General features: G+C 47.2%; 1 protein-coding gene across 1 annotated transcript in view; it reads left to right on the forward strand.

Annotated features, from left to right (window-relative positions):
• The first annotated feature begins 1,211 nt into the window (after positions 1-1,211).
• Positions 1,212-12,008, forward strand: part of LOC118717153 (ALK tyrosine kinase receptor) — a 71,484-nt gene continuing 60,687 nt past the window's right edge. Inside the window, exon 1 of the mRNA XM_036434870.2 lies at positions 1,212-1,380. Coding sequence (XP_036290763.2) covers positions 1,217-1,380 — 164 coding nt within the window. The 5' untranslated portion in view covers positions 1,212-1,216. The remainder of the gene's footprint in view (positions 1,381-12,008) is intronic.

Below are 12,008 nucleotides of genomic sequence, written 5' to 3' on the forward strand. Positions count from 1 at the left end.
CCTTCTGATGGGGGCCGTGTCCTCCCCTATAGGAAAAACACTCTTTCTGCACCTTGGCAATGGTGGGCACATTTTAAGCCATTTTTTTACTTATTAAGAATTTCCTCTTACTCCAAGTCCAAGATGAAAATGGGCTCCTCACTGAGAAGGCCGGGCTCCTTCCTGCACTAAGTGGCCCCATCTCCCCAGTGGTCTCAACTGAGGCTGCACTTTAGAATCATCTGGAGAAATTTGAAAAACTGCTGATGCCCCAGAACCTGCTCAAGGCCAATTAAATCAGAATCTCTGGGTGAAACCATAGTTGATGAGAACTCCAGCTCGCATAAGACACATTTTACCTTGCTTTCTACAATAACCATTTGTTATGACAGGATGCGAGCAGGAATATATGGGGCAATGCTATGCTGTAGTTGTCCTAACTTTTAAGTGTTTATAGATTGTTTCTATCAAACATACAACCTCTATTACTTTAAACACAAAGACCAGAGAGCTTGTGTATAGTATACACTGCCTCTGGGCATGACTGTACTTAAACTTTCTTAGAAATATTAGTTATATTTCCTTTTCATGTGTCTAGGAAACAAATTCATAGAAACCTTTCAAAATTACATACTGAATATATATGATTGTGGCTTCCTTTTGGCAAAGTGGGCATTCTCATTCTGAAAGACAACCATTTTAAAAGATTTTAATTTGTATTGATTTGTCTCACCTTTGCCTACCAGTGGTCACAGATAGTAAGTCATAGGGTCTTCAGTTAGCTAACACGTGACATGGAACCCTTTAAATAAGATTGTCAGTGTGACCAGGGGAGAAGTAAAAATCTATGATACCCACATCACTGAGAGTTGAGTCACAAAATTACTAGCCCAAGGTCACAAAGTGAATTGGGGCCACAGACAAGAATGTCTGGGTCCTCTTTAGGAAGTCCATTGACCTTGTTGACCTTGATATCTCCTCAAAGGAAGAATCTTGTGAATTTAGGATGATGACATCAACCTGAACAAAGTTCCAAAATGGCTCATTGATTGCCCCTTCCAAACTCCTTGAACCTTAAGTAAAGGTCTTTGGGAGAGAGGGAGCAAGATCAAGAACAGGGCATCTGGCTCACCTCCCTGAGTCTCAGCAACGTCCTTAGGGTTGAGAGTTTCAGAAAGAGGCCCTGAAGTTCCTTTAACACCGTGTCCTCTGGCTCTTCTCTCCCTCACAGCTCCGAATGTCCTGGCTCATCCAGGGAGTCTTACGGGGAAACATCTCCTTGGTGCTGGTGGAGAACAGAACCGGGAAGGAGCAGAGCAGGATTGTCTGGCATGTTGCCACAAATGAAGGCCTGAGCCTGTGGCAGTGGACGGTGCTGCCCCTCCTTGACGTGGCTGACAGGTGGGCCTCTTCCCATCCCCATCACTCCCTTTCTCTCTATCAGCCAAAATGCAGAGGGATCATGCCTTTCCTCCCCCATCCTCTCTACCCAAGACACACATCCAGATGTGCACATACACATGTACACATAAACGTGTGCAAACACACATGTGCACACACACACATACTTTCTGCAGGCTTACAGAGAGTACCAAGTTTCTCTCAGGGATGTAAGTGCTAATGAGCATTCACCTCCCATGTCTCTGGCCTGGCCTGATTGGCTGCCTCCAATAAAATGGAACATCTCATGTCACATAATAATCAGGCTTTATATGCATACAGCATTTTCTCTTACTTAATGCATTTTTTTTCTTACTTTCCCATTTGACTATTTATTCCTTAATTAACAACAACAAAACCTGCCATGCAGGGAGGGCAGGCCTTCCCATGTTCCCCACTCCTGCCCTTTTCACAAGGGAAGAAACTGAGAACCAAAGAAGTGAAGCACCAGCAAGTGGCACCAGAGTGAGGACCAGCGCTCAGGTAGATCCGAGTCCAGTGCTGGGTGGAGTCAGGTCCCTGAGGCAGGTGGATGAGGTGGGTGATGAATTCTTCAGGGAACAGATTCCATCACTAATGTCCTTTGTGACCTTGAACTTCTCCTGGTCTCAGTTTCTTCATCTGTAGACTGAGAGGGTTAGACTAGAAGATTGCTCATTTCCTGTGGCTCTGAAATGGAGCAGTAACTGCTAAGCTCAGCGGCCACTTGTTTTGCCAGGATGGCACCAGACTGCCACCTGCAGTCGGCCTGCAGCAAGCCGTGTTTGAGTACAGATGGCCTGGCACAGCCACTCACATGACGCTCTGGTGCGTCATGTTGGACCCCAGGTGGTTGGTGCTGATCTGTTCCAGACCTAAAGGGGGGTTGGGTTCTCTATAGAGGTGCCAGGTGAATAGATCTGGGAAAGTAAAGGCCATCTTTAATAGGTTAAGTAGCAAGCCCTACAATCCCAAGCAGCCTCTGCCTTAAACTCCCACAATACTTTTAACTTTCCCTACTGGTGGAGCTACCATAAAAAAATGAGAGCAAAGGGCTCAAGCAAGGGCAGAGGGTGATTTCAGGTGGTACACAGCTTTGCAAATATAAATTTGGGTCTCAAATTCTTTACCCAAACATCACAGAGTCTGCTCTTCCTAGAGCTCGTACCTCAAGCTCTGCAGTCAGAGGAAGAAACCATTGTCCTCACTCTGAGCACGGGCTTCCCACCCCTTCCATGCCAGTGGGTTAGACATCAAAGCCTTGGGACATCCCCAGGCTCAGTGTCCCCAGGACAAATGGGTTTAATTAAAGTGAAAGAAGGGGCAGTACAGGCACTCCCTCAGGATTGAGGGCTATGTGCAGGGGTGGAGATCAAGAGGGTGATGCCGGAGCTTTCCCTAGGGGGGATGCGAAATTAATTCAGATGAATCAAAGGGAGTTTTTCTCCTCAACCCAGCAGCCCTCTCTCGTTCATGGCCACTCCAGGGGATTTACAGCAAGTAAGATGTTGACTCTGTTCACTCCCATGCACTGGAGTTCTGTTGGAAAGAGGCTGGTCTCAGCCTCCCTCCTCCCTGTTTAGTGCTATTTATCAGATTGACATTTTTAATATTGATGAGACCAAACTCTCCAGTGGCGATTCAGACAAAGGCCAGCTTGGTTTGATGATGTCTCATGACCGAATAAGTGTGCAATTACAGAACACACAAATGCCCCCGTTCTCGGAGCCTGCACACCACTGACATGCTTTGATATGGGAAGCTCCCCCCACACCCCAGCCCAGAGCTGGAGATGGTATAGGAAGCATCAAGACCCAGAGGCAAATAGAACTGCCAGAGGGTGAGGCACAGGGTTTCACTTGCTAAAACCCAACTACACTGTAGATGTGACTGGCCCATAAAACGACAGAAGCACTGGGGGTGAAAGATCATAGGCTTTAGAATCAGAAAATCCCAAGCTTAAAAACTGGCTCAGCCACTTACTAATTGTGTGACCTCAGCCAGCTAATTACTGAACCTCTCTGTGCCTCAGTGTTTACATCTATAAAATTAGAATAATAACATGGGGTTATTATGATAACACTAGAGGCCTGGTACATGAAATTTGTATGGGGAGGGAGGGAGTCCCTCGGCCCGGCTTGTACCCACTCTAATCTGGGACCCTTCGGGAGATGTTTGACTGCCTCTTATAGTCTGGGACTGCTAGCTCCTAACCACTCACCTGCCTGCCTGCCTGCCTGCCTGATCACTCCTAACCCCTCTGTCTGCCTGCCTGATCACCCCTAACTGCTCCCCTGCTGGTCTGATTATCCCTAACCACCTCTGCTTCGCCCCCACACTCAGGACCCAGGATTCCCTCCCTCTGGCTGGCCACAGGCACCCATGATCCGGGCCAGCTTCACAACCGCGGGGAACCATGGGCAGGTGGTTTCGCCTGGGCTGCAACCACAGGCACTGCTGCCCGGGACCGTGGGGCAGGCGGCTTGTCCCTCTCCCAGGCCACAGCCTGGCTGATTCCCATTCCTCTCTCCCCAGTGTTGAGTGTCTGAGCCTTTATGGCATGAGGGCATGATGACCATTTGCATATTAGCTCTTTATTATATAGACTCATAGGATTATTATGAGACTAAGTAAAATGACCATCAAAAGCATGAATATATAGTACTGTAGATATCAATGAATTTTATTCTCCATGTTGCCCATTCTGATCCCTAAGTTATGGTAGCCTCAGATAATTCATTGAATAAGTAGCACATATCACAACCACTGATCTTTCAAGTCAAGCCATGTTCTATAAAAGAGCAATCATAGCATCCATCTTCTAGGGGCTTAGAGAAGGAAAGCGCATGGGAAACTGCCTGCCCAGAACTAAATGCTTAGTAATAAATAGTAATAACCTTCTCCCCACCTAATGCCTCAGAAGAGGCTGGGATGCCCAATTTAGCAATGATAACCAACCCTAAGATGGAATGAGGGTTTTTAAGAATTTGTTGTCATCAATGTTCTGTAGACTCCTTTTTTAAGGGTAAGTCTCTGATGGAGGAGAACCAAGAGGCACAGTCTTCCCTCTTTCTCCCAGGAAGGTGAGCTATAGCTGCCCAGTTTGCCAGAAAATGAAAATGGGAGGAGGGAGAAGGTAGAGGAAGGAAATAAATAAGGGAACGAGAAAAAAGAAAATAGACAAAAGACAAAGACCAACAACTCCCTTCCTCCTGACCTGGGGCAGGTGTTAGCACCTTTGCACCACCTGTCCACAGGCAGGACTTGGCTCCAGCTCATCAGCACCCAATTCCTGGACAGCTCTCCAACCATGGAACCCTCCTTAGAGACTTCCTTGTGTGTGGTCACTGTCCTGTTGAGACCTTCTTATATGAAAGACTTTGGTCCTAATGGTGTGTCCCAGTCCTTATGAGCAGGCAGATCTAGAGCTGAGCACTTGAGAGCAGAGAGCTACCCTAAGATTGCTGCCCCACACAGTAGTCTTTATGCAGTGACTCAAAGAATATGCCAGAGATACGTGAAGGCTGATGACAAGAAGACATTGATCCATAGAATGATATTTCTTCCGTCCATTACCAAACAGGCAACGTGATAGAAATATTGTCAGTCTGTCATTCTTATAAAATGATATTAACTGTACAACCATACTGCAAAGGGTGACAAGAAAATCTCCCAGAGCAGTGCCCAGTGTGTCTGAGCAGAGGCAACCTCCCTAGAATACAGATATGAGCTCTCAAGGTTGTTTTGAAGGATAGCACCAATTTAAATATTGGCTTGATGTGCGCTTAAAAGTTATTGCATTGCTTTACATCCACCTCATGTCACTAGTTTTCTTCATTTTCTCCCCACTTCGTCTTCTCCCCTTCCGTTCAATTTCCACTCTCTCTGCTGGAATTAGTTCTTTTCTTTTCTCAAAATGGAAGAAAGACAAGTTCTCTCCCCTTATTCTAAAAGTCAGTCTTTTGCAGGGACATGCTTCAACTTTTCCTCTTTATAATCGCACATCTTACTAAATGAAACACAATGTTCCCACACCATCCTAAACTTCCACATGTCTGCAGAGCAGAGGCAGATGCTACATTAAGCTTGTTACAAGGTGGATTTGGAACCGCCATGGATCAAGTCATATCCCAGGAAGCACTGCAGTCGGGCAGCCAAATAGAAAGCACATCACTCATCGCATGTGTGGGCTGCGCTATCGTTACGGAGGCTTTTAGTTGTGCACCACATACAGAGCCTAACAAGAAAGAACATCCCCTCCCAAGATATTTAGATTTCCTATTCCCTTTGCATCTTTTGCCCTAAATGACAAGTGGTGTGTTTCACAAATGCATCTTTCAAATGGGATCACTGAAACGCAGTTACATCTTCATGTGTTGAGGCAAGAGACTCCAAGAGCCAAGATTTTCTTCTGGTCTAGTCTTGTTTCTCATCCACAGAACCCATTTCATCAGATGCTCTCAGTAACAATGCTTGCCCTTTGTGTGGCATCTTTCTGTGATGAGAAAGGCATTAGGAGGATAGTAAATTCCAGTGAATGGAAATCCAGGCATGTCCAATGAGCCTTGGTTTGCAGGTCTAGACACACCTCTGAAGAAGTTGGGTTTAAGTCACATTTTTGTGAATTGAATCACATCTTTCTCAGAGCCAAAGGAAGAGCTCTAAGTAGTGGTGATTAGAGCTGGCAGTTGTTGAGTACTTACTGCCTGCCAGTCACTGTAATGGGTACTCGACATGCATTATCTCATTTCATCCCTAAACCCACCCCATTGGGGGAGATCCTCTCATTAATCCCCTTTTTCATAAGGGGAATCTGAGCTCTAACGAGATGATGTAACTTTCCCTTAACCAGTAGGCTAGTCTGCTTCCTATGGACTCGCCTGAGAAAGTGAGTGGCCAGTGCTTGGCATGTAGTAGAAATCTTGATAAATGGTAGCCATTGTTGTTAACAAGACATTTTAGTTTGGGATTATTTAGGCCACACCTCTTGTTCATATTCATTAGACTTTTCCTTCATCCACCCCCTGAAATCCATCATCTTAATTCCCCACCACCAGCTCCGACCCAAGACTACTCGCTGCCAGCCCCACTGGCCTGCTTGCCTTCTCTAACACCTCCAGCTGGGCAACCCGGGAGGAGGAGAATCTCCCCTGTTCCTTCCGGGGCACAGGGCCCACTCCCCACAGGCCTTTCAAGTCAGCATCTAGCATGCCTTTGATTATCTCTGCCCCAAAACTATGCATGGTGCTGGTAGACATTTTTTATTTGCAAATACATTAATGTGCCATGTTAGACAGAGGCGCAGAAGTAAAATACATTTAGTTGTATATTTAGCAAATCATCCTTTATAGAGAATAAAGTTCACTTCCATAACGATTGACATGGAAAATCCAGGCCATTCAATGGCTGCACTATCCCCAGAAGAAGCTGGCCAAAGGGCAAGCCCTGGGTGTGGCCTGCCTCCCTTTCCCACACGTTTCCAGGTGTAGCTGCTTTGCCTTCACCCCCTCCCCCCCCGCCTCATTCTTCCCCAGGAAGGAGAGATGCCATAGGAGTGGATGTCACACTGGGCAACACCCAACCCCAACACACACATACACACACACCAGCACCTGTCACAACAGCTCCTGAAGCCGTCCCCACTCCCTGTGCCCATGTTGTCCCCATCCACAGCAGCCACAGACCTCTCTTCCAGGTGCTTTCCTCCTTCACCATGTGAGGTGCCTACCCTGTCCCCTACCTCTGGGAAGTTAGGGCAGATGTCATCTCCCATTTCCAGGAGAGGATACTGAGGCGCAGAGGGGTTAAGTCAAGGGCCTGCAGGTAATTAACCATAGAGGTTCCCCCTTAGGGGTCCTCCTTCCACCTTCTTTCACTTCACCAGGAAGTAGCCTGTGAAGATGCTCAAGTGTAAAATGGCACTAACCTCCACAACCACCCAGGCACTGCAATAATGATTTATCCAGCCAGTACTCATTGTCGCACTTGGTTCCCAGACAAGTAGCACAGCCCCAGCCCTCCAGGACTGTCTGGGCGAGGGGGGGGCTGGCGATTTTGCATGGGAAGATTTTTGTGCATCATTACTTCAGCTCACTTTCCATTGTCTAGAACTCAATCACTTGGTTATACCTAACTGCTAGGGATGCTGGATAGTGTAGTCTAGTTGTGTGCCCAGAAGAAATGAAAATGGGTTTGAATGATTGGGGCGGGGGGGGGGGGGGAGGATTGATATGTTATGTCATGAAATAAGTCGGTGTATACAGTCCCCATCTCTGGTTATCTGTCAGAGTGTCACTTGAGAATACTGATTCCTTATTTAGCTACTCTGAGCATTGATCAGTCTTGCGTTCTGGGCCCCATACACAGGATTCCAATTCAGTAGATCACATATTAGGCCCAGGAATAGATATAGATATAGATATAGATATAGATATAGATATAGATATAGATATAGATATAGATATAGATATAGATATAGATATAGATATAGATATAGATAGATACAGATAGATATAGATTTAAAAATTTCCTAGGTGGTTTTGATGTCTAACCACATTTGGAAGTCACTGGCATAGAATGTCAAATTCAGCTATGTTGTGGGCAAGATGAGGTTAAGTAACTGGAGACATGCTATTAGCTGTCACATTGTCAGCAAACATATATTTAGCCCCCAACAAGTGTAGAAATAGAAATGGGTATATGACCCAGCTCCTTGCTGAGTCACAGGGCCTGCACGCTGAGGAATACACAAAGCATGTGCATTGAGAGGCAAACAGTAACACAAGGACCCTTTGTGCAGGGCCCCACAGAGCATGACCAGGTTCAAGGACACAGTGACCTCCATGTCTCAGGGGAGCTGTCATGAAGAAAATGGAATGAGGATAAGATGGAACTCGAGGGAAACTTAAGTCTTAGGGAAATGTAAAAGGGACAGGGCATTCCAAAGAAGGCCACGAGGATGAGCTGAGGCTCAGAGACAGGGCTGTCTTGTGTGGTTCAGAGAATCCTGAGAGGGTGAATGTGGACATTGTGCTCTGGGCTGTGGGGAGAGAACCACTGAGCCCAGAGATGGGCTGGAGATAGGAAACCAGAGCCTGGAGACTGTTGGATGCTTTCGGGAGGGACCAAATGTGAAATGATTTGAGTCTCAAAATGGAAATCAGAAAGAGGGGAGAGGAGCTGGAGAAGAAGAGGTCCTTGTAGCTCAAACAGCCTTGGGTCGGCCCTCTGAGGAGGAGGAAGCTGGGGCTGGTGGCTCAGCAATGCAGTGTGCAATAAGGCGTTCATGTATACAAATCAAACATTCATAACTCTGGAAGGATCTGGCCTTGTTTCTTTCTCAGAAAATATCCCAGATCATTGGAGCAAGGAGTAGTTAGCAATTCTGAGCTTTACATCCTATTTTTCACACTGATTTACTGTGACGTTTGGGACAAGTTGTTACTTTTGATTGCTAAGTTTCCACAATCAAGAGTGCAAAGCAGCGAGACAGATCCGGCCTATGAGCCTGGTTTAAGAAGTAGTCGCTCAAAATGGCAATAGGGGAGGGAACCCTTTTAGAATAATGGGATGTTCAGATCTGCCCAAGATTTTCCTGGTAATATCCACAGCTTAGTTTACAAGTCAACAAAGGCATATGTTTTTTATATGTTTTTGTGACGGTCCATTTTATAAGACTTTGCTGATATTTGAAGCAAAGCAGAATCCAGTTCTCTACACGCTGTTTTCCAAGAACCTCACTGATGCTCATGGTTTCCATGCTCACCACCATGCAGATCACTCATAGTCTTTATTTCTACCTGGGTCCCAACCCAGGTTTCCAGCTGCCTGATTGGTACTCCACCCACACCTTGGGCATAGCCCCTCAACCACACCTGCTCCTGAGGGATTCTTCTGCCCATTGTTGTACATTTGCCTAGGCATCCAGTTCTTCCAAGTCTTTCTTGACTTCTCTCACACTGCCCAGATTCAGTATTTTCCCAGGTTATATAGGTTGTAGCTGTGTGAGGGAAGGTCTGAAAGGGACATTAGAAATCCCCTCATCAGTGAATAATGGGAATTACAAATCTGTCCACACTCCTCAAGGTCAGGATCCTTATTATAAATCTCTATACTTACAGCTGTAAACACAGTGGCTGGTTCATAAAATCATCTTTGCTTGGAGGCATATAGAGGGAGATATAACTTAAATTTCCACCTGGAGAAACAGAGATTTCTGATGAAATATAATATAAGACAGGAACAATGAACTGGAATCTCCCAGGTTAAAGAAGGATGGATGCCCACTGTGGAAATACCTACCTGACAGATTTTTTTTTAAACCAAGGTGGCACTGGCCAAATTTCAGTGACTTTCCCAGGATCCCCAAGTGTATAGCCCTGTCTTCACTCTCCCTTTCACTCCACACTCCATCAGAGAAGCTGCCAATTCACCCACATGAGAAGTTTTGTCAGGATCCCTTTTCCTGTGTCTTTTCACCTTGGGAGGTGCCACCATCTCGGCCCTCCATGCCACCAGCCAGCACTACAGCAGAAAGGGCCGTGTTGGAAATGTCTGTGTGTCCGAGAAAGGGGCAGTGGCCATCCCAGTCTCTCTGAGAAAAGTGGATGCAGGCTCTTTCCAGCTCTGGATACCCTCCAGGTCCCCCAATTGCTTCAACGGGCTTATTGTACTTCACCAATGTCATGGAGTTCATGAGACTAAATGAAATGGAAGAACTGGGTGGTTCTGCAAGGGATAGTGAGAGAAGTTGCCTGGGGTGAGAGACCTCTACGGTCTCCTGGTTCCAGGCAAGTCAGACGATGCTCCCCTGAGGTTCCTGCTCTTCTTTGCTGGCCTCCCAGACCATCTAGCTTTAGAACATCCCTCCACCGCCAAGAACATTCCTTCTCTTTCTTTATTTGACACATTCTCACTGCTCTATGTGTCATTAAGCCCAGAGGGGAAACTAAGTCAGGAGATGGTAAATTACTTCTGAGAGTGGGAAAGAGCCTTGAATGTCCAGCCACCCCACCACTGCGCAGGAACCAAAGACTCCTCAAGTCAGGGCTCCACTGTGTGTCCATTAGCATCACCTGGAGCCCATTGTGTTCATTAGGTCCCAACCAGTGCTGGTCTCAGAAACCCCAAACTGGCCATCAGCCCCTCCTTTTGATGGTAACTGAAGTCATTTACACAGACAATAGGGCGGACTCAGCAGGGCTTTTTCATCACATACATTATTCTAATAGAAATGCATACTGCGACCCAGGCTTTGTGACGGTCCATTTTAGAATACTTTGCAGAGCAAATCAATTGTGCAGTGAGCCATCAGAGAAGGTGCTTTTTCCTCAGCAGAATGTGCCAGCTCTCTCAAAACAGCCAGAGCCCAGCCAGGCCTCAGCTGTGAGAGGGGTGCTGGGCACCCCTCCTTCTGAGCCCATGGTGGCTGACAGAGGAATCTGAGACATGGGGCCCATCTGTCAAATGCCTTTTCTCCACTCCGGCCATTCTGTCTTGTCCTCTCTCCAAATAATTCCTATTTCCTCAGTCCACGTTCAGACACACCTTTGTGTCAGCTACTTAAGATCATGAAGTGAACTTAATTAGCTTTGTCAGCCCCTAAGGCTGGCCGGGTGGCAAATAAGGCGTCACATTCACTGTCCATTAGTGGTCTGTGATCTAAACTAGATTGAGCATTTTTTCAAGCTGTGTGTGAGCAGCACCAGCACTTTCTACACAGAGATCAACCAGAATCTGGAAGATGCCCAGTTCTAAGGCCACCCCTCAGCCTCGCCCACTGACCTAATGGCCACCTTTCAGAATCCCCCAGGGCCAACTTTCAGCAGGCCTCTTTGTCAAGCTGTGCGGCCTGGAGTCAGGGCCTGATTCTTTATGAAAAGCCAGGCTTCATCTGGGATCTCCAGCCAGAGCTGTTTTAGCAACAAGTTCCAAACTCCACCAGTTGGGGGGGAAAAGATAAAAGCCAACAACAGCCCATTCAATTAAGTGTCTTCTTTGGAGAAACCAAAGCAGCGTTGAGCAGTTGTGAACCATTGAAGGGCAGGGAGTGACATCTGCAATGCTGAGGGCGAGAAAGAGGGAGCTCATCTTAAGAAGCACAGATCAGAGAGGGAGCTGGAGGAGCCGAAGACTGCCTCTTCCCTTCTCCCTTCCCAGCCGCCCACGGAGAGGGAGGGCAGGGATTTTCTGGACATGGGGGCTTGGTTCCCTTCCCCCACACAGAGCTAAGGCTTTGGGGCAGGGTCAGCAGAGTAACCTATATGTTCATTACACCACCTAGCGCCTGTGATCCTGACAGGGATGGACTGGCTTTCCCTCAAACCCAGAGCAGCTCACCTGGTACCTGCTAGAACTTTCCCTCAGACCCGGAGCACTCCACCCAGTGCATGCTAGAACTTCCTCTTCATCCCAGAGGAGTCCCCGGGGTATATGCCAGAACTGAGGCCTGAGGCCATAGCCCACTCTGGAGAGTAGCCTGGTGTCTGCATTGGGGTGAGAGGGGAGGGGAGGGGTCAACAGAAAAGAGTGGTTGGGCCAGGATGACTGTGAGAGCCTTGAGGAAGCCTCACCCACTTCCATCAGGGAGAGGCTGAGCAGAGCCAGGAGCA

Source organism: Pipistrellus kuhlii, unplaced genomic scaffold, assembly GCF_014108245.1.
Source record: "Pipistrellus kuhlii isolate mPipKuh1 unplaced genomic scaffold, mPipKuh1.p scaffold_m20_p_13, whole genome shotgun sequence".
Taxonomy (NCBI): Eukaryota; Metazoa; Chordata; class Mammalia; order Chiroptera; family Vespertilionidae; genus Pipistrellus; species Pipistrellus kuhlii.